This window comes from Periplaneta americana, chromosome 13, assembly GCF_040183065.1.
Source record: "Periplaneta americana isolate PAMFEO1 chromosome 13, P.americana_PAMFEO1_priV1, whole genome shotgun sequence".
Classification (NCBI taxonomy): Eukaryota; Metazoa; Arthropoda; class Insecta; order Blattodea; family Blattidae; genus Periplaneta; species Periplaneta americana.
Window position 1 is genome coordinate 55,034,606 of NC_091129.1, and position 23,921 is coordinate 55,058,526.

The following is a 23,921-nucleotide window of genomic DNA, read 5'->3' on the forward strand; positions in this document are numbered from 1 at the left end:
GAAACGTGCGGGGAGAGACCGCATCGTGAACTGTCGACTCGCAGCTTGCAATCCGTACCAAGCTACTATGACCGATGTACACATAACTTGTATTCAAAGTAACCAAAAGCAGGTCTCTTATAGTGATTACACTGACAAATCAAGCCGCGAAACTCCTGGAAAAGCGGTTAATGACAAATGACTCAAGCCGCGAAACAAATGAGTCGTGTTGCGCGTTCACCCCGATACCGATTAGAAGGGAGTGGTTAGGCGCGAGCAGTGAAACAATTGAATCTTTTGGCGCTAATGGAAACGCGACCGTTGTTTACAGTATCTTTTTTAAACGGGCTCAGATAACGTGGAACCTCGGTTAATCAAAACTCGGATAATTATTGAGACTACTGTATTAATAGTAATAGCAGTAAACGCATAGAAGTAGTAGTATAGTCGGAGGCACCGATTTTGGCAGATGACCTCGATGACATTTCCAGTTGGCGAGCCAATATTGTTTGTGTAAGCTGCGAGAATGAGATGCGATAACATTCTGAGTCGTTCATATTTTCATAACAGCAGCTCATATCAATTATCCTTATTATGAAACACACCACGGTACAGTCCTACTCAAAGAATACCTTTAATAAATGTAAATGACTTCCGTTCGCAATGATTTTACAATACGTCTCCTACATTTTCTAAATTAAATTAATTCCTAATTAAAAGGAAAATCCTACCCTTACCAGATCAATATACAAGCTTTGTCCAGTAATAATCTAGGGATCGTCTACTGGTGGTGCGACAATTCAAGTTAATAAAATTACGATTCTTCTTAATAATCGAATTATAATTTGGTTAATTGGGTAAAATTGCATGCTGCGGAAGTGAGATTTATATAAGAGTATAATAAATAGGATTGTAATGGATATTGCAAGGGCAATAATTTCTTCACACGCAAGTTGTGAATAAAACAAAGAAGAAAGCATTTTAAAATATTCGAAATCGTACAAAATATCGGAGAAACCAATTTTCCCTGCACAAATTGCACCAATTGAAAAATATAATTACCATTCACAATAAATACTGTATTTTATGGATTCTAAAAAGTTGTTTATTAATCTAGAGGTATTGACTGATGACTATACTAAATTCCAGCACAACATTCATTCAAAATATGTAGAAATTACACTTTGGATTTTACTAAATGTATAGGCCTACTATCAAAAGGTGTTACATACCCCCTTAAATACTGTACATGTTTTACCTGTGCGATATCCGATGTTTAATTTTTTTAAATATAATTCATAGTACTGAAACTGCCATATTGAATTCGCACGTAATTTTCGTCTCAAAAACTCCTAAGATATCTAATTTAATTTTTCACCCATTTTTGTCCCACTCCACCACTTTAGGGACAAAGTCGGACTAAATAATACCTTATTCGTATTCTGTGATTGCAAAGATCCCCAGATATCGACTTTCAATGAGATCGGATGACATGAGATTTCTCACTCCATTCTGCCTTTTCATCAGTACCTTAGGATATGGTATTTAAAAAATCTAAGAATGTTTAACCAACATTGTACAGAGTAACCGTCATTTTAAATTTTACGTCTCTAGTTAAATATAATTAGTTTAGTGAATTTTTTAAATCGTCTACTTCTTTCTCTCTCCTTTCTGCTCGGAAGTAAAAAAAAAAAAAAAAAACTGAAGTTATTTCAAGGGAGTAGCCTACATGAAATAGAATTTTTTTACTTTCCTTATACATTTTAGAAACAATTCTGAGAGATGAGATGAATAGTCTAACCCAATTTTATGAGTGAATCTTTGTTTTAAATTTAAAGGCTGCACTTCTGATGGTTAAAAAAATAAATCGGTATAATTATTTTGATCATTACTGCCTCCTATTTTCCATCCCTTAGTGTTCGTATTTCGTAAAACTCAATCTTATCTATTGACTAAGGATTAACATATTTCCATATACATATATATTTCCATATATATAACAGATTATGTTTCCATTTTGCACAATATTCTGGTCACGAGACATAATCATATACTTTGTCTTTTCGGGATTTACTACCAAACCTATCGCTTTATTTGCTTCAAGTAAAATTTCCGTGTTTTCCCTAATCGTTTGTGGAGTTTTTCCTAACATATTCACGTCATCCGCATGGACAAGAAGCTGATGTAACCCGTTCAATTCCAAACCCACTCTGTTATCCTGAACTTTCCTAATGGCATATTCTAGAGCGAAGTTAAAAAGTAAAGGTGATAGTGCATCTCCTTGCTTTAGCCCGCAGTGAATTGGAAAAGCATAAGATAGAAACTGGCCTATACGGACTCTGCTGTAAGTTTCATTGAGACACATTTTAATTAATCGAACAAGTCTCTTGGGAATACCAAAGACACATATAGACTACTGTAATATTTGTTTAGTTTTTGGAGGTGACTGTGCACAGTTCAATAGAATACTCGGGCGTGCATGTTTACTCTTATGTCCTACCCATTCCACTGCGACGGAGATAACAGCCGATCTTGCAGCGGTGAGGACTCGCTCTCCAGTTCACAATAAGAAAATCCATCTGCCAAAATCCCTGGCGCGACCTATAGTAGTAGTAGTAGTAGTAGTAGTAGTAGTAGTAGTAGTAGTAGTAGTAGTATCAATACCAGTAGCAGCAGTATTAGTAGTAATTTAACGGCTCTTTCAGTTACAAAGATTATTTAACGTAAATAAATGTCTACAAAATTTGTCTCTCGTCGAGGATATGTTCTGAAAGATTTGGGGAAGATAAAGGCAACCGTTAATGGTAACGATTATGCTAAAAAAAATCATCATTTTAGACGTATGGAATGTAAGAGATCTTTGTTACAAATTGAACTCGAAAATATTCACCTTAAAATACGTAATTATGTGATCTCAAATGTACATTTTATGCACAAAAGTACAAGCTACTCAAAATATCACGTTTTCTATTCATAAGCTATCTTTTTCTTCTCATGTGGCTTTATACAGGGACATCATTTTATTTTTATTAACATTTCTAATATTAATCTAGCTATACCTTTGGATTAACGGTTGAGAACCGGAAACACTGTTTGCTACCCCCTTCCACGACTGGAATTCGATGATACTGCGTAAAATACAAATAAATCACTTTACTAGGTAAGGAGGGAAGAAAAGTAGTTCATTTACGTAAACTAGGAAATATCGCGATTTTGAGTTTGATAATTTTTATTAGGTTTTTGTTTAATCAAAATACAGTATAGTATTAATAATAAGTGTTTTTACTCACGAACTGAGCTATCCATTAGGACGTGTTCATTATGCAGTGTATATTTTACTGTTTACAGCACATTAGCGTACAGTATAGAGAGTGAAGTTAAATTGAAAAATAATCATAATATAGATATTTAAACATATTTTTGAAAATGCGGGCCGTTCATTTCGATACAGGCTTCAGTTATTTTGTGCATATTATCGCACTATAGACTATTGTACCTAATTCCAATTACCAGTTTCATCCTTCGTACTAGTAGCTCATGTTGAAATAATTCTGTACCTACTCTATAAAAGAGTACCTTACGTACTGTAAATTTAATCTTCACTTCTGCCCGATCCGAAAAGATAAAACTACTCAGACATGCTATCTACTGTCCGTCCAAGTGGTTTTATCGCAGGGTCGTAAAAAGGAGGGAAACACGTGACAGTTAATTATTTAACGAGGCCCATTATTTAAGTTATTTTAAACAGTTGTATAATATTACGTAGACGTCCAATTCCTAACAGAAATTAATATTTTCAGAAAAGAGCAAAGACAGTCCAGCCACTAGACTTTACAGAGGGGAGAGCAGAAGCAAGTGAGGGAAACCGGGATGCGACGTAGGCAAACGGACGACAGTATCTGTACGAAAATATGATTCAATATTGAAAGCTCTTTCGTCGCTGTAAAACGCGGGCATATTTTTGGAACGTACTATACTCACTTGGTCTTAGTTCTGCATGGAGGACGTGTGGAAGTTTACTAGTAGAAGGAGTGGGAGTGAAGTACATTGTACTCAGGTACAATAAAAATTGAAGTAAAAATAAAATGATGTCTCTGTACCAAATGAATTGGAATTCGAATCTCAACAGATCGTTTGAAACTGCTGTCAGACAGTTCCACTCTATCAGAGCTTTTCTCCCAGAATTTCAGTTTCTTGATATTCTTTTTGGTTTCACTATTGCTTCGCAACAGCTGTATTATGTCAAGAAATATGCAATGCAATTTTCTAGATACAATGGCGCTGTTATTCGACTCACTTGCTCTCGACTTGCTCACCATCTTCACCGTCGTCCTCGCCGTCCTGTACCTGTACCTAGTGCGCAACTTCGATTTCTGGAAGAAGAGTGGCATCCCGTTCGTACCGCCCGTGCCTCTGTTCGGCTGCATGAAGGAAGTCATACTACAAAAATCGAATATTGGGCACCACATGAAGACTCTGTACGACGCGCATCGTGGCCTGCCCTATGTGGGCATCTTCACGGTGGACCACCCCGCGCTGCTGGTGCGGGATATCGCCCTGGTGAAGCGCATCTTGCTGCAGGACGCCCACTGCTTTCTCGACCGCATCATAAAAGTGGACGAGACCCTCGACCCGCTCAACGGAAAGGCCATTTTCGCTCTCACAGGACGCAAGTGGAAATACGTTCGTGCTAGCCTATCGCCCGCTTTCACTCCAGGCAAGATGCGACGCATGTTCTACCTGGTGGACGAGTGTGGACAAGAGCTCGTGAGATACCTGGATGTCCACGCGTCCGATGGTGAGTTTCTTATAAGTATATTTGGCCTCTATCTTGGAAATACGAATAAAGAATATCACCTATGTTTCTTTCTTTTTCTCCAATACATGGGTTAGTAGGATGGAACCAACCCGCATTCCATACCGACTACACCATTATAAACCCCAAGGGAGAAGACGAATCGGACGCCCTAGAAAACGCTGGAATGACCAATTTTAATATTGCTATGGAGACGAAACGGGCCAATGGGCCCAAATCGTATTGTTGATGATGATGATGATGATGATGATGATGATGATGATGATGATGATGATGATGATGACGATGATGATGACATGGGTTAGTGAAGACTGCTAGAATCTCGATTTCCTGTGTATTGGAGACTATTTTTTTTAATACTATTTAAGGACGCTGTATCAACTACAGTGTTGTCCACTGCTGTGGAGAACAGTTAGAATGTCTGACTGTGAAACGAGCGGGCTCAAGTTCGAATCCTGATTGAGGATTTTCCGGGCTTTTCCCTTAACCCATTAAGAGCAAATGTCAGATAATTTTCGGCGCTTGACCCTGGACTCATTTCGCTAGCTTTAGCACCTTAATTTAACCCAGAATCGCATAGTAAAATAACCCAGTTAAAAAAAACTACAAGGTTATTTATTACCGGTATCGATGGAATTGCTCATCATGGGATGACAGTTTGGCAAGATGAGGCCGAAGGTTCACCTTCAGATTGCTTCATATTCGTGGTACACTTGCAGAAAAGGTTGGGGAAAATCTCAGAGAAATCCATCCAGATAATCGGCATAAGTGGGATTCGAACGCATACATGAACGCAGTCTCGGACCACGAATCTCATTCGCTATCTCAGTGCTACACCGACGGCCAAAATACTTTAGCAGAAGTCTTTCTTTTCCTATTTGTACGAGCTAACATTTATAATTTGTCACTTCGTACCTTAAGGTTTGAACACTACTTTTTTCTTAGATGTCCTAATTTTATTAACTTATATCCTGTTTTATATATTATTTTGCAACTATAAAAATACTCATTTGATTTTTTTATTTCATTGGGTTATTTTACGACGCTGTATCAACATCTAGGTTATTTAGCATCTGAATGATTTAAGGTGATAATGCCGGTGAAATGAGTCCGGGGTCCAGCACCGAAAGTTACCCAGCATTTGCTCGTATTGGGTTGAGGGAAAACCCCGGAAAAAACCTCAACGAGGTAAGTTGCCCAGACCGGGATTCGAACCCAGGCCACCTGGTTTCGCAGCCAGACGCGCTGACCGTTACTCCACAGGTGTGGACTTACTCATTTGATTTTATTGTTAGGTTTACTATCTCATGAAATTTAAATTGTACAAAAAGATTTACTTTGCGAGAGGGGATCCCCCCCCCCATTATTGCAGGATCTCAGTCTTTTGTCGGGGTCCATTCATTTGTATTAGCCTTATATTCACTTAAGCGGTAGCAAACTCCAAGCCCACGGCACGATCGTGGAATTCCTCCAATATTAAAGTTTGTTGTTTGCCCTTTAAAAAGAAAAGTGATGGATCGGACCAGAGACTATTCATTGAAGATAGAGTCATTTTTGTTGTTTCGATGGTGGCAGTGGTAACAACTATTAAGATTATAATCTGCAGTGCTTGGGAAAAGTGACATAAGTCAGTTTCCACAAACCTTTTTTGATAATTTATTGACAACTTACGGAAAAAAAATATACATAGGCTAAGTATAAGTATTTCTCCCATTACAATAATTCATACAGAAAAAAATCAAATCGATATAAACCAGTGTAAGTTGTCAATAAATTATCAAAAAACGTTTGTGGAAACTGACTTATGTCACTTTTCCCAAGCACTGCAGATATTTACTAACATTAAATACAAGTTGCTCCGTAAGGCGCAATTCAAACAGAGTAGACGTGGCTCGGACATCTGGCGGAGACATGATGGCTTTTCGAGTCTCTCCCGTGTAAACAAATGAACAGTACACGGCAGAAAGGATGAATAGAGTTGCCGGAACATTCAGCGTCATATGCCATTGTTGTATGAAGCTTAGAAGGCAGACCTGGGTTTAGCTGGTATAGTCGGAGGCACCGATTTTGGCAGATGACCTCGATGACATTTCCAGTAGGCGAGCCAATATTGTTTGTGTAAGCTGCGAGAATGAGATGCGATAACATTCTGAGTCGTTCATGTTTTCATAACAGCAGCTCATATCAATTATCCTTATTATGAAACACACCACGGTACAGTCCTACTCAAAGAATACGTTTAATAAATGTAAATGACTTCCGTTCGCAATGATTTTACAATACATCTCCTACATTTTCTAAATTAAATTAATGCTTAATTAAAAGGAAATAGCATTGCATTGCGCATATATATATATATATATATATATATATATATATATATATATATATATATCATCCTACCCTCACCAGATCAATATACAAGATTTGTCCAGTAATAATCTAGGGATCGTCTACTGATGGTGCGATAATTCAAGTTAATAAAATTACGAATCTTCTTAATAATCAAAATATAATTTGGTTAATTGGATAAAATTGCATGCTACGGAAGTTAGATTTATATAAGAGTATAATAAATAGGATTGTAATGGATATTAAAAGGCCAATAATTTCTTCACACGCACATTGTGAATAGAACAGAGAAGAAAGCATTTTAAAGTATTCGAAATCGTACAAAATATCGGAGAAACCAATTTTCCCTGCACAAATTGCACCAATTGAAAAATATAATTACCATTCACAATAAATACTGTATTTTATGGATTCTAAAAAGTTGTTTATTAATCTAGAGTTATTGGCTGATGACTATACTAAATTCCAGCACAACATTCATTCAGAATATGTAGAAATTACACTTTGGATTTTACTAAATGTATAGGCCTACTATCAAAAGGTGTTACATACCCCCTTAAATACTGTACATGTGTTACCTGTGCGACATCCGATGTTTAATTTTTAAAAATATAATTCATGGTACTGGAACTGCCATATTGAATTCGCACAAATTGTATTATTCGTAATTTTAGTCTCGAAAACCCCTAAGATATCTAATTTAATTTTTCACCCATTTTTGTCCCACTCCACCACTTTAGGGACAAAGTCGGACTAAATAATACCTTATTCGTATTCTGTGATCGCAAAGATCCCCAGATCAAGTTTCATTGAGACACATTTTAATTAATCGAACAGGTTTCTTGGGAATAGCAAAGACACATATAGACTACTGTAATATTTGTTTAGTTTTTGGAAGTGACTGTCCAGAGTGCATAAATACTCGGGCGTGCATGTTTACTCTTATGTCCTACCCATTCCACTGCGCCAGAGATAACAGCCGATCTTGCAGCGGTGAAGAACTCGCTCTCCAATTCACATTAAGAAAATCCATCTGCCAAAATCCCTGGCGCGACCTATACGTAAACACAGAAACGAAGCAAATACAGTGTCATTTACGATTATACGAGTGTATAGTATACGTTCACTTACAGGAAGAAGAGACACAATGTTATCAGAGAGTTTATTTTCATAAACTTTGAGATCAGCCTGAAACTTGTCACATGTACTGCAAGTGTCACGACGTGGATATCCAAATGATATGTTAAATCTGGTGTTGGAAATCTTTCTGTAGTATTCATAAGCAAAGCTCGGAAGTTGGGGACTTGTGTCTTTGAACGTGGCTAAGCGACCGGACTTCAATGTCAACAAACTCCCGCTTCCAGCACGGAGGTACTGTCAGGTCTGCTATAAAAGTGGTTCCTGGCTGGAACAACATAATGATAATATTATGATAGGTTGAAACATCTAATTTTATAGCACATATATATATATATATATAAATAAACATGCAAAATACATCAAATTTACAGTTCTGCTCTGTACATTTCATTACAGTGTATGACTACATGCATTCGAAGATTTTCGAACCCATAAATTCTTCGTCTGTTAGTTAAACATGATATGAAACGAAGGAAACTTATTTCCACGTCACATGAAGTGACGGGAGCAAACTTTAATTTTTTTATTTTATTTATTTTAACTAGCTACCTAGTGAGTACAAATTGCATTTATAAAATAAAAATGTTTCTAGCCACTACCGTTAGAGTCAGGCTCGTGTACGGTGTGGTCTTAGTGAATAATATAACATAAAATTTACAAGGACAGTTTACTAAATACAGTAATTAACTTAATTCAAACCAATAAGTACAACACAAGAGCAAGAATAAAGAAGAAAGGGAAAACGAGAGAAAAATACACATTTAATATAAATTGACAATCCGATAGAAGCCAGTGATATTCAATAAAAACATGAATATAGTCGATAGAAATAAAAGGTAAAAAAAGTACATTTGTTACTATTATATATCATGGATAATTTTACAAAATTCTTTTTTAAAAGTTTCAATTTTAAAAAATTTCAAATTTGGAAAATGGTTTGAAATTTTATTATAAAGTCTTGGGCCTAAATAAAATACTGAATATTTCACTGTCACTGTTTCCTGTTCGATTTTCAGCAGATCTCGTATCTGAGAAAGATAAGTATATCCTAAATTTTTCTCGCAAATAGTTTTCAATTAGTGTATCACTAGTAGGGAAGGTCCCTCTACGCCTTGATCCATGGCTATGGACAAATTCTCCATCAATTTAAAGGACTGCAATGTCTTTCAATGAATGCCCGTTTCCAGCTCTAGTTTATGTGTGGTACAACTTACAAGATATAAACTCTGCATTAGAAGAAAATAATGTATCTCCTCAGAATTCCTCCACGAAATTCTGTACCTAAAATTTAAGAAATGCATTTTCAAACTTCCATAACACCCATTCGAATAACACGTATTTTCTAATTCCTCAAACAGACCGTTTACCTGTAATTCTCTTAATGTCATTGGCTTCGACGTGACACAGTTTATTCGTTCGTCTTCTTGCCATTCGATGTGACCACTTTCTTAGTACAAACGACTGTCCCTGAGCACTTGCAGCGTGAGCTTTGTATACGTTATGCCTGTAACCTTACTCAAGCACACGACACACAAGTCCCCAAGATCCGAGCTTTGTTCATAAGACACATCGGAACGACCTTGTGAAATATATAAGTACATTTCATAATTTTTTATGTTGAGATTGTCGGAAGATATATTCGATCACTTTTCTTTTTACTGACCATAATGGTTTTTCCGTCACTTGAATGATTTAATGTGGTTGAGCACACTTTCGAAGACATCATAAGATTTTTTGTCTCGTTGATCTTTAGGTGGCATGCTTGTAGACTTAAAAGAGTTCTGTAGTACCTGAACGCGCTTGTAAGAGATCCCATGCAATGATATGAATGCTTTCAACCACACTGGTATTTCGTCCATGTCATTAGGTTTTAACACCTTATAATGTAATTTAGCTACTGCAAAGGTATATTTCAGAAATGTTCTCATAACAGGAAGTAAGTCAATAATTTTAACAGTCAATGTACGTTTGTTTTTATATGTGAATTTATTTTGATGACTGTACCTAGTGCTCTTTATTATATTATGCATTAATTGTATGAAAGCACCTAGAGCATATTAATATTTTTCCTTAAGAATTCATGCTCATTAAAGGCTTGATTTAAATAGCTATTAGGCTATATTATAACAATTTATTTGGTTTTCTTTAACTCGATCTATCATTCTCTTCTCTTATATATTACATTACTCTAATAGTTATTAAGTTTATCCCTGATAATTAACAGCCTATCGTAAATTGTATGCATTAAATAACATAGATCCTATGACTACATCATAACAAAGTACAATGCTTTGCAAACTCTTTGCTCTTTGCTGCAAGTTACTACAGGAGTAGGAGAGTAGTAGAATAGGGGACACTACATGGTTGCCGCTCCTTCCTCCGCGCAAGAAAAGCACAAAGAACATCATGCGCGCGAATGCTTATTCATCCTTCTTACCGCGTAGTCCTCAAATGTATCAATGCACACAGAGAGGACGGGATGGGAGCACGCCACTCGGAAGCCAGCGCTTCGTCTCTTTCGAGTCACGAGTGGCCCTTCAAAGCGACAAGTGGCGTCTGACTATAAAAGAAAATTCGCGACGATTTTGAATTTAATATTCAGTTTTGTGAAGAGATGATATAATACGATATATAAACACTGGTGGGACATTATATAAAAATTCTAGAAACGATCGAGATATATGTTCAGTTGTTTCATCACATCTATTGCAAAATATCTGAGAACTCGCTTTGAATAGGCCTATCTTACAATTTTGCGGAATCATCATCAGACTTTTTACCTATCTATTCCTCGTCATCGTACGTCCTTCTACTCATCCTCTTTCATCGTGTCAGTTTGTCGCCTATGGAACTCCTTACCTCGTCATGTCAGGAATTGCCGAGCTGTTAGGCCTAATCAATTTAAATTAAGAATTAGAATTACATACTTTTACACAGAATTGCTTTCTGAGTTTTAGCCGAATTTAATAGGTTAGTCTATGTGTTTGCATAAATTGTCATTTAAGTCTATTATAAAGTGGAAATAGGATATAAATTGTAATTACTTAAAATGTATCATGTTTAGTCAATATTTCACTATAAGTACAGTATGTAAGCTCCTTAATGTGCATGATAACGATTTTATATTTAAATATTACTACGTTTCATTGTTTCAATGTATATTTCACTTCTGGTAGTGTAGAAGAGAAGGCCTCATGGCCTTAACTCTACCAGATAAGTAAATAAATAAATACATGCATAAATGCATAAATAAATTAATAAGGACATAAATAAATAATTGAATGAATGAATGAAGGGTGCACACAAAATCTTCTCTGTGTTTGAATATTAGCAAGTTGTACGAGAGCCAGGGCATTCTCATCATCTGAAGAAGACATTACGAAAGCTGTGCGAAGCGCAAGTGTCGCAAGGTTTTTTGACGCTTCAGCATGCTTTGCTCACGTCATGTTCGCGTCATGTCTGAGCCACGTCCTGTCTACGTCTTCTCTGTGTGAATTACTCCTAAATCTAATATTGTATATGACGTACACAGGACGGCCAGTGCAGGTGAATGAAACGATGGCGCGCTTCACGACGGACGTGATAGCTTCGTGTGCATTCGGCATCGAGAGCAACTCGCTTAAGAATCCAGACTCCGAGTTTCGACACTTCTTGTGCCGTTTGTGCAAATTGTCTGTTGTCAGAGCCTTCGCTAGTCTCACCACCTATTTCGCCCCAGCCCTGCAGAGCGTACTGCGCCTACGTATTATGGACGATGATGTGCTGAACTTCTTCAGGAATACCGTCTGGAGCACGGTCGAGTACAGGTGGGACTTCTACAATTCAAAATCTAAAACTTTTCTTCCTCTATTAAGGTCGATTCACACTATACATTACGTAGCCTTTCCGTTTACATTCCGTATCCTTTCCATTAAAATGTGCTGTATTCACACTTACATTCTATTTCAGTACGCTTCAAACCGTGAACTGTGCACTTCTCAAGATAAAAATGTGTAAAGTAAATAAATTCATGGCGCTACAGCCCTTTGCAGGGCCAAGACCGACCAGCCGGCTGCTGGCCTCATGTACACATGCCGAAGCAGAGGTGGACGATCATCCAACCAGAATTGAGGTATAGTGTGGTTAGCACGATGATCCCCCCAGCCGTTATAGCTGGCAACCTGAGTTTCGTTACCTATCGTTGTTCCCCAAATGCATCACGATGCTGGGTGGGCACCGGTCCCATACACTGGCCGAAATTTCATGAGAAAATTTCTTCCTCCATGAGGACTTGAACCAGCGCGCATTTCGTAATACGAGTCCTAGGCGGAATGCCTTAGACCGCGACGCCACGGCGCGGGACGATAAAAATATGTGGTCAACAAAAAATTTAATTGGCCTATATGTGCTATTATTTTATACGAGGAGAAGTGTAGAACTAAATGAAAGAGGAAAAGAAGAAAATGTGTTTATGATATAGGCTATTAAAAGAACGAAATGCAGAAGGAGAATATTTTACTTTATTCAAAGAGCTAATAGATGATGATACAAAATTTTTCCAGTATTTTCGAATGTCAAAATATAAATTTTATGATTTATTTTCCAATATCAAAGAACAACTTCAGCGTCGAGACACAACATTCAGAGAAGCTATAAGTGCGAAACAAAAGCTTTGTGTTTGTCTGAGGTAAGCTTTAACCAAATGTACTTATTTCTGTTTAAATAGTACAATAAATGTGGTTGTCTTCATGCCTTTTTATTTGAACTTTAATTTATATTGTATTTAGTGTTTTTGAAGAGGTTCATGGTCTATCAACCACCGGCAGCACTCGTAGGATAGATATGATCGCTTTCCAGGACCATCGGAGAGGTTTTATAATTGACCCTACAGTTCGTTTCGAGACTTCCAAGAGCCAACTGCAAGACGTCCACAAGGAAAAATAATTCATCTATGAACCAACAATCCCGTATTATCAAGAGAAATATCAATTACAACAGATATAAGTAATAGGCTTGTTGGTCGGAGCAAGAGGATCCATCCCGAAGCAGTTTTTATTTTTTATTTTTGCAAGGCTTTTTATTTGCTTTCATCTATAATTACTCATGTTTGTTTAATTGCGTTGAAAGGTTCGATTGCATTGTTAAGAAATCACCTCAGGTAAGACATTGCACTGTAATTTCTTTCTTTTTCTCTTTCTTGCATTGGTTTTTTATATTCATAACAAATATCCATGTAATATGTAATATTCAAAATTTTGTTTTGTAAATGGTATACTTTGTCTTCTAAGGTCTAGACCCTAGGCAATCCTTCTTTAGAGAAAGTGTTAAATAAATAAAATAATGCAAGTTAAACTTCACATAGCCGGACTCTGATTATTGTCTTCAAACGTAAATGTTTCAAAATATGACGCTGCGGATGTATTTGTGCCTGGTGAATGTGTGGAAGAAAAGTGGCGATTGTTGTAGTTTGAGTATGACAGGTGTCCAGTACTGTCGGAGGCTGCATGTTTATGTTGCATATTTGTTTAAATCTGTTCTAATTCCATTTGTTGGATTACAGCAAATATTTTATTTTCTGCACGATTCCTGTACTAAGGACTAAATCGCTTTACCTTCCCCAATATGGCTTCAAAAAACATATCGGTTGGATCTTTTGCTGCTGCTGGACGTTGCATTTTCTTTGCTTCTTGCTGCGTAATAAGCAGGCTTCAAGACTTTGGACACAATAGAGCAGTTCAGTGGGAAATCCTCATAACGGCGTACTGAGTATAGTGTTAAACCGTACAGTGAGGGGGTACTGTAAATGAATGACAACAAATACGCAAAGGAAAACGCCCTGGATTTGAAGGTTCTGACGAATAATATTTGGTTTTCATACAAACTGTGTCTGAAACTATTACACGGTTAGAAAAGTCAGAGCAAGAGATGCTGGAAGCCCTCAAATTGATTTAGAAAATGATGCAGAGAATTAATGAGACATCAAATACACCGGTTACTGAACGTGTAAAACAGAAGTGGAAATCAATTTTATGTAAAAATAACGGATATGAAACACTGTGTAACATAAACAGCAAATTAGTGGACATAGAGTCACCCGAGAATAAAGGACTGTCTCTTAGAGACTACAATGATATTAGGTTTTTTCGTTTTGCTCCTATCACGTCATGCGACGTAGAGCGCAGCTTTCTAAAGTACGTACAAACTTTGGCAGATAACCGAAAAAGATTTATGTTTGAGACACTGAAAATGTATCTTGTAGTAGATACATTGCAATTCGGTACTGTAACTGTACTTCTTAAAGACGACCAATAGGATAAATGAAAAAATTAAAATTGCTACATGTTTATTCCCACTATTAACACTGTGTATTAAACACAAATGCTTATAAAAGACAGGAGAATAAAAGCTTTTCACATTCTTTTGACATTATCATTGTGTAATGTATATTTACTTTCAGAATGTACATACTGTATGTATGTTTCCCCATACTACCGTACTCTACTCTAAATAGCAGCGTTGTTACCTCAACACATCTCTATCTACCTGCAGTGAGTCAACAACCTATAGTGCATGCACAGTAAACTTATTGTATCGGGTCCAAAGTCTCGAAGCCTGGTAATAAGATACTGCATAAAAACTGATGCAGCGGTTTCGTCTTTAGACTTTTTTTTTAGTACTGATTTTCCTTTCTCCTGAATTTCGATGCAAGGGATCAGCTGCCATACTATGAGAACTAACTTCATCTTTCTTCTCGTGTTCTGCAACCTGAGGAACACTATTATCAGCCTCATCCACTGTGCCCTAAATGCCATCATCATCTTCACTTGTAAGATTGGAAGTAAGAAGCTTATTTCCGCATCGTATCTCCATTTCCTTTTCCTTATTTTTGAGGCAGCTTGTCCAGATTTTGTGACGTTCTTTTTGTGATGATTTCGATACTGGTCTCGTAATGAGGTCCTTCTATTTTTCAGATAGGAAACTGAAAATAATAACTTTTATTAAATATATTATAATATAACATAATATTACATTAAATTATTTCTATTATGATTCTTTTTTCACATTTTTGGTAACTGTTGATTCATTCCATACAATAGCATTCAGTTACAGACTTGGTCACGCTACTGTGTGCTCAATTGTAAAGGAAGTTTGTGACACAATTATAGAAATTATGTTACTTAAAGTGATGTCGAAACCAACAGAAGACGACTGGAAAAAACTGCAAAAGTTTTCTGGGATATTTGGAACTTTCCAAACTGTCTAGGGACGCTGGATGGGAAACATGTGGTTATAACAGCTCCAGCAAACAGTGAATCGCAATTTTTTAATTACAAAAAAAACTTTTTCAATTCTTCTGCTTGCACTTGTTGATGCGCGATACAATTTAATTGCTGTTGACATAGGGTCATATGGGAAAAACAGCGATGAGGGAATTTTTGCGCACTCAAACTTAGGAAAAAGCATAGAAAAGGAGACTTTAAATATCCCCCTTCCCACACAACTATCTGGTACAAATTCTGTAGCTCCATACAGTACGTCAATTTAATATTGGGCCATTCAGTGTTATTATCCAATCAAGGTATTCAGTTCAGTCTCAGGTGGAGTCAGGTGCGGTCTCTGTGCTGTGTGGACGTACTGAAGCTAACAAGAGTGGTATGGGGCGAAGAGGACCCAACATTACGTTTGAGCAGCGACAAATGATTATATACCATCGTGCAAGAGATAAAAGTCAAAGACAAATAGGCAATATGCTAAATTTTCCCAAGAGTAATGTTGGAAATATTATAAGACTATACCAAAAAATAGATAGAATAGAAAGTACCACAAACAGGTCAACCAAAGAAATTAACTGAGCGAGAAGAACGATACGTACTAAGAATGGTTAATTGGGCTTTGCCTGTTATGTTCATCAATAAATGAATAAATGAAAATGAAAATGAAAAATGAAAACTAATCCAAGAATAAGTGTACCAAAACTTGCTTCCGAATTGTTGGACAAGTTTAATAAGAAAGTAAATCCAGAGACAGTGCGTTGTGTAATTAGGAAAGCAGGGTACAATGGCAGAGCTGCCAGAAAAAAGCCATACATAAGTGAAGTGAATACAAGAAAGAGAGTTCAATTCGCAAAAGAATATGTTAATAAGGATAAAAACTTGTAGAAAGATGTGCTTTTTGCGGATGAAAGTAAGGTAAATGTTTTTGGTTCTGATAATAGGATAACTGTATGGCGCAGATTAAATGACGAACTAAAAACTAAGAACTTGCAGCCTACAGTTAAACATGTGATGGTCTGGGGGTGCATATCTTCAGCTGGGGTAGGGGAGATGGCCTTCATCGAGGTTAAAATGAATCAAAATGACTATCTGAATCTCCTGAAGAGCAATCTTCATAACAATGCTGAAAAGTTGAGTATTAGAGACACTTTTAAGTTGTATCAGAACAACGACCCAAAACATAAAGCTGGAAAGAACAGAATGTTTTTGTTATATAACTGCCCGAAAGTAATAGACACACCTCTCCAAAGTTCAGACTTGAACCCAATCGAAAATTGTTGGCAAGAGCTGAAAAAGGGACTGCGATAAACAGTAATAAAGTCAAAATGTTAGCTGAAAAAGAGACTCCAGGAAGAATGGGCACTTATTGACTGAAATTATACCAAGAAAATAATTGAGAATATGCCGCAACGGTTGAGGGCGATCATTAGACAGAAAGGGAACCAAACTAAATACTAGGAATTAGGTTTTTGTGCAGTAGAGGAAACGTTTAATTTCTCTGGCCCAATATTAAATTATGTGCATATATATTAGGTTATTTTTTTTCAGAGAGTCGTTTTATTTCTTCAAGTAACAATCCGTGTTTTTTACGAAGTGAGTTTGTGTTGTCTAAATAGAAATAATGTTCTGAGCTTGAATTTCTTGTATATGTTTGCTTGAAATGTCAAAAAAGACCTACAAAGTGGTAGTACGACGTTGGCCCAATATTAAATTGATTCACTGTTACGGTATTTCGAGGAATTAATGCAAATAATGCCTCCTTATGATTGAAATATTTTTACCATGTCAAAGTGATTATAGTACAATAACGCAGTTTTCTTACTTTTAATTGTACAATACATTTATATCCATGTATTTTACAATATATTTATTTTAATGCATAATGTGATTCTGCACATAGAGTAAGGATAACATTGGCCCAATATTAAATTGATTCATTGTATGCAACAGTAGGTGATGAAACCTTCCACCTGAAATTGAACTTAATGAGACCGTACCCATCGGGTCAACAAAGACATGATGTCCAAAAGAAAATATTTAATTACAGATTATCTCGTGCTGGAGATGTTCCAAAAATGCCTTCGGTATTTTACGGCAGAAATTCAGTTATATAACAAATGACTGAAATCTGCATCACAATATGCAGATAAGTTGGTATTAATAACCTGTATATTGCACAACTATATCAACGGACCTAATATTTCTCACTCAGAATGTAACGAAGTGAGTGCACAATGTATGCTACATAAAATATCCAGGTGGAAATGTTGAAGGTGCATTCGAAATTAGAGACGTATTTAAACTTTTTTTTTTTTTTTTTTTTTTTTCAGTTCTGATGCTGGAGCAGTTGAGTGGCAGATAGACATGGTGTGAATGCTGTTACTATACACATTTATGCTCACTTTCAATAAATATTTTCTGCAAGGAAAATGTTTTCCTTACCGTGTACATTTAGCTCCTTTAGATATGTCATTCCATATTTTTTCACTGTATGTATTGTTCTGTAAATCATAGAGAGGAGGATTTCTTCGTACCAGTTCAATGAGCCTTTCGTCGCATATTGTTTTAAACAAAGTAACACACAGAACTTCTAGCTGCAATTGAGACGGAACGGAACCGTTTGTTATTGCACACTGTCAAAACATGACCATACACGTTCCGTAAACATTGCTGCGTTATCATAGAGCGTATTCCGAATCTCACCGGTGAGCAATCCGATGGCATCACGGTGTTCCGAATTCCACCGATGACGTCATTGATGCTCCACCGGTGTCGCACTGGTGCCATCAACTTGTAGAGGTGGTGGCAGTCTCCATCAGCCGCCATCAGTGAATCTGATTGGTTCTCGTAGGCTTTAGGGCGGGAATTAGCAGACGAATGACATCGTGCACTGTTGTGTCATGGCGGTGTGTTCTGCTGTATTGTTTGTAATGAGCACAACGTAAAAACAATATGTTAATGGCTTATGAGCGAACATGTCAACGGACCAGTTATTACTACCGGTTCAATAAATAAATTGTTTATGCTATCTTTTCTTTGAACGAGATGGGAGTACGAAAATTTCGCAAAATTTTGCTCGCGTAGCACAGACAACAACTTGTACAGTCGCCATGACAGCCATCGATCCTTCCAGCAGTTTTGTTCCTTATTTCGCTGCAACGTGACGTTATTGATGCCACCGGACCGGTGAGATTCGGAATACGCTGATACTGAATGCAAATGAAAGGCTCATTGAAGGTATACGCAATGCGAAGTGAATATATGCTCATTTAAACACTGATGTAACGTAAACGAAAAGGTTACGTAATGTATAGTATGAATCGACCTTAATTCTTTGTGTGTTCTCTTTGTATATTGCGATGTCTAGGATTTATTTTGTGACTTAATCCACATAGTGAACGGACACAAGTGACAGAAATTTTCATGATGTACGGCCAGTACGACGCCGGGCCTTTGTCTCAGGTAGCAGGCTTCAATACTTACAATGAAGGAGCATAATGCGCGACACTCATCTCGGCTGCACTTGTGGAGCATCAAGAACGCACGTGTAGACGGAGTATGAAGAGATGCAGTGGCGATCTTTTAATTTTACATTAATAAAAGTACAAATATTTGTCGTACTTTTTCAACATTATTTTAATTATCTTATTGTATTTTGTAAGTACTATTACTAACTAATCAATTCATCACGTAAGGAAAGCTATTCCTTAAATTGCAAGGATATGTATATATACACTACCGGTCAAAAGTTTTCGATCAGCTATGAAAACAACTATATACTTTATTTCAATGTACAAACACATCGGAAAAACTAAATAGACCGAAATAAATATTATCTCTCTCTAGCATTATAATATGATAGAACATTCAAAACGAACTCCCTGTTTTAACCACGAATCCATTGTTGTGATAGGTGATCGAAAACTTTTGACCGATAGTGTGTATATACTGTATACCTGTATGTATAATTTTATTTCATTTTCTGTATTTAATATCTAATTGAATTTTGAAACAAAACTAAATATGTTAAAATAGATTATTTCCTTTACAAATATTTATAATCAACGAACTAGACATATATTGTTCCAAAGTTCTCAACATAAATGTCAAAAGTTTATGAAATTGAAAATATTATTATAATTTGAGTTATTTGTTATGTGAGATACACTTTTTCATTTTTATTTTAGCCCAAGGTTCGATCCCGGGCCAGATCGACGGCATTTAAGTGTGCTTAAAATGCGACAGGCTCATGTCAGTAGATTTACTGGCATGTAAAAGAATTCCTGCGGGACAAAATTCCGGCACATCCGGCGACGCTGATATAACCTCTGCAGTTGCGAGCGTCGTTAAATAAAACATAAAATAACATTTTAACATTTTTATTTTATTTTATAAGTAGGCCCACTCTGAGCAACTGTAACTAACCAATTCATAATTTATCCTTTAAATAGGAAAAAATATATTCGTATGTTCTATTTTACTCTATTTTCTATATTTAAGAAATGTATTATGAAACAACTAAATATGTTGAAATAGGTTATTTCTTTTATAATATTACAGTAACAAATATTTATGATCAAAGAGTAATTAATAGTGTTCCAAAATTCTCAACATAAACCAATGGCAAAAGTTTAAAATTGAAGTTTGAGTTCTTTTTATGCAAGATAAATAAGCTAACTGTTAAGAGAATAAATCAAAACTACAATGTAAGTTTGACGTATATGTTTCATGCAACTGCATTGCTTATTTTCAAATTTACTTTGGCAGTAATTGTAGTTGCATATAGATAATTTAATCTTTGTTGTTGTTGTTGTTGTTGTTGTTGTTGTTGTTGTTTTTTTTTTGGACTTCTGACATCTTTTATTGTGTATATTTGCCTTCACTTCCCCCAAATAAATATATATTTTCCTATTCTCCGGTTAAATATACTGATGGGAAATCACTCTTTATTCACATATCCATTTATTTCCGTCATAATTGAAATACTGCACATCGACTTCACTTTAACTGTAACACTGTAGGTACACCGCGCCAGGCATGAGCAAATCCGGTTTGGTTGCCCTACTCGGATTGCACAGTGGAGGAAATGAGTGCTCTTCCACAAAATCAGTGAGATGCCCAACGCTGCATTAGATCCCACGCAAAATTGTGTTCACAGCAATTGTTTTTCCTATAGGTATATATCAACATCAAATTTATCATTCTGTATTACAAGAGCTCAGTAAGCTTATGATCCAGACGTTCATATTAGTAGCTTTCGGACTGAAAAGCTGAAGAAGGAAAGACATGAATAAACCATAACAGACTAACGTGAGTGTAGAGCCGTGATGGAAACATAATTTGTAAGAAATAGAAACCCTAAGGAGTAAGTATGCAGGTGGAGTGACAGCCCACTACCAAACTGCGCAACAAACGTAACGAGAAAAATGCAATTCGATTAGTGTTAGCCGATAAGCGAACTTTTGACTAGAAAAATTAAATAATTTTCAAACAAAGTGAATAATAATAGGTATAACGTTGAAACTTACGATCTTCAAAGCATGCAATTAATATTTTACAAAGTGATATCGATGTCTATGATGACTACGAGAGAGACGATCGAACAGACAAAAGAAAAATCAAGTCAGAGGTATCGTATTCCTTAAAAAAAAGTTTAACTACACAATTGAAAATGGAAATATTCAGTTTAACAGACCGAGTAGAAAAATTGAGACGTTATCCAAGTAATCGCTTTTTTCAAGAATGTCAATAGAAATATCCTCCAAATAATGCTAATACGACCCAAGAGAAGGCCCTCGGACTCGAGGAAGATCAATTATGCTGAAACTCTGGGACAGCCCTAACACGTGAAAGGGATGATTACAAAATCTACCTCCAGCATAACACAGTTATTCAGAATTACCAAAAATTACTAGCTAATACTCTTACTATATCATTCTAATATGGCAGATAAGTGCAATGAAGTGGCACAAATTTTATCAATAATAAATCAAAATTACCAAATCAAACCCCCATAAATTAAATAAACTGTAGGGAAAAGGAAATTATCAAATATTATCCAACACAGATTGTAGAAGATCCTTGCCACTGTCAGAAGTCATAATCTGATTGTTGAATTTGAACTCAATTCGACCATCGATGTAAGTTTTCTCTGAGAGACATTTTTTAGTTTTATATCATTTTCTTTTACATACCTCGAAAGATGAATTCTCTTGACATTTGCGACAGATTTAAAATCGTGAAGTGACATAAAATAAAGTATAGTGGGAAAAGAATGTTAATATTACCCAACACAAATTGCTTCAGGAAAGCTAACATGATTAATCTCAGACTGGATCTTCAGCATAATTTTATTCTGAACTCAATTCGGCTCTCGATATTAAGATCTCTGACATACTCGTATGTCGTGATTTTATTTATCTCCTTTTGATATAATTATTTGGATACTTCACATTTGAGCTTTTCATTCTTCCAATCAACTCTCGTTACCGCTTTGCTAATAGATAAAACTATCATCTCACCGATATTGCAGAACCGCTGAATTATAAGAATTGTTACATAAACTTAAAATATAAATAAATTTCAAATTAGTCCCTCCCTATTCATCAACAATTTATAGCCAGCTTAGACAAAAGACTGTTTAAAATGACGATTTTTCCACTACGGTGTAAAATATGCAATATAATATGTACATGGTACTTCAGAATACACTGTTTAGTTCTCATCAGCCATGTCATATAAACCCAAGCTTTAAAAAGTGGAATAAAACATGCATTTTCTTCTAAAGATAGGTCGATGTGAAAGGAAAATCCGAAGAACTCATTTATATGAACCACCAAATATATGCAATTTTCTTTCCAGAAGTTGCACTATGTTACTTGCAATACGCAGTTTGCATCCAGATAAATCCAGGCTCTAACTTTCTATTGTTTTCATTGTTTCGTTCCGTATGTGGATAGTTTCTAACTACAGATATTAGGGCCTATTTAATAATACCACAATATGTCGATTAAGCAGCAATTTATAGTTTTAACATCGTGATAGCGGAGCAGAACATCTGAGTTTCATCACCTATTAATTCTTCTACGAGACTGCATTATTTATGTCTATGTTCTCTTACAAATTTATACTAGGCCTTACAATTCTAACAGTCTGATTAATTGCAGGGAGAAGAACAACGTTGAGAGAAGAGATTTTCTGGACAACATGATGGAGCTACGAAAAAGAGGCAAGGACCAAGAGACTTCGTTCAGTAAGTGGAAAAGATAACTGCTCCAATGAGCACCAGTACTAAACTACTGAAGAACTTGTTCATCATTCTCCACTTGAAGTTATCTCTTGTCTAATTAAAGGCAATTATGTTAATTCCAAGGACATCATATACGTAGTTACTTGTTTAAAGGCGAACAATCAGTGGAATAGCTGAGGAATTTGCTTCACTGAAACTTTTTATGAGAGGAAGTCAGAAAATAACATTCCTATAGCCACAAAAATGTATATGAAAAGCATTACAGCAAAAGCAAAACTTATTTCAAAATGCTCAACCTATCAAACAATATATTTAAAGTGTCGAACATACTAAATCACTTTGTAGTCCACCGCTGTGGAGTAACGGTTAGTCTTCTTAGCCGTGAAACGAGCAAACACAAGTTCAAATCCTGGTTTGGGACAAGTTACCTGGTTGGGGTTTTTTCTGAGGTTTTTCCTCTATCATTCGAAGCAGAATTTCCGGGTAACTTTCGGCGTTTGAACTCGGACTCTTTTCGCCTTCATTGGTATCATTTTCATTAATCATCTCAATAGTTACACGTTGACTAGGAGAACATGGTGGGCGAGATTCCAGGATCTGCCTATAGCCGGCATCTGCTTGCGGGAGCTGCACATATCCAGCGAAGTCGCAGAGGCTTTTAAGCGAACTAATTGGTGACCGAGGTAGTGTAGCTCCTTCGCACAGATGGCGCATTGGTGAGTCGTTGAATCGACTGCGACATGTTCTTCTGATTAAGGATGCAGCAGATTCAAGCACATGAATTGCTAACAGATGCCATCGATCTGAGGAGGCCGCAGAACAACATCACAGGAAGGCGGAGGATCAGGTCTCCAGTCAGGAGTGAATGCTCTGGCTGAATCGATGTGATAACACCATGCAGTGAATCACGCGCTTGAAGAGCAATCGTAAATGGACTTCAACAATTATTCCAATATGGAGGTTGCACAATAAGCCTCAAGCTGCGGTGCTTGCATGCGGGACCTCCTATGAGGAAAAAAGCCACTTCGTAAGAATTTAATATTCAATTAAGGAAATGATGCTTCGAAGTGCTATAAATTCGCAGTATCTCAAGGTACTCCAACAGACATTTTAAAATGAGAGAACAAAGTTT

At 36.4% G+C, this 23,921-nt stretch overlaps 1 protein-coding gene across 1 annotated transcript in view; it reads left to right on the forward strand.

The window, feature by feature from the left end:
- LOC138711927 (cytochrome P450 6j1-like) overlaps positions 1-23,921 on the forward strand; it is a 50,127-nt gene that overhangs the window by 10,778 nt on the left and 15,428 nt on the right. The window contains exons 2-4 of the mRNA XM_069843227.1: positions 4,250-4,777; positions 11,820-12,093; positions 22,707-22,792. Coding sequence (XP_069699328.1) covers positions 4,255-4,777; positions 11,820-12,093; positions 22,707-22,792 — 883 coding nt within the window. The 5' untranslated portion in view covers positions 4,250-4,254. The remainder of the gene's footprint in view (positions 1-4,249; positions 4,778-11,819; positions 12,094-22,706; positions 22,793-23,921) is intronic.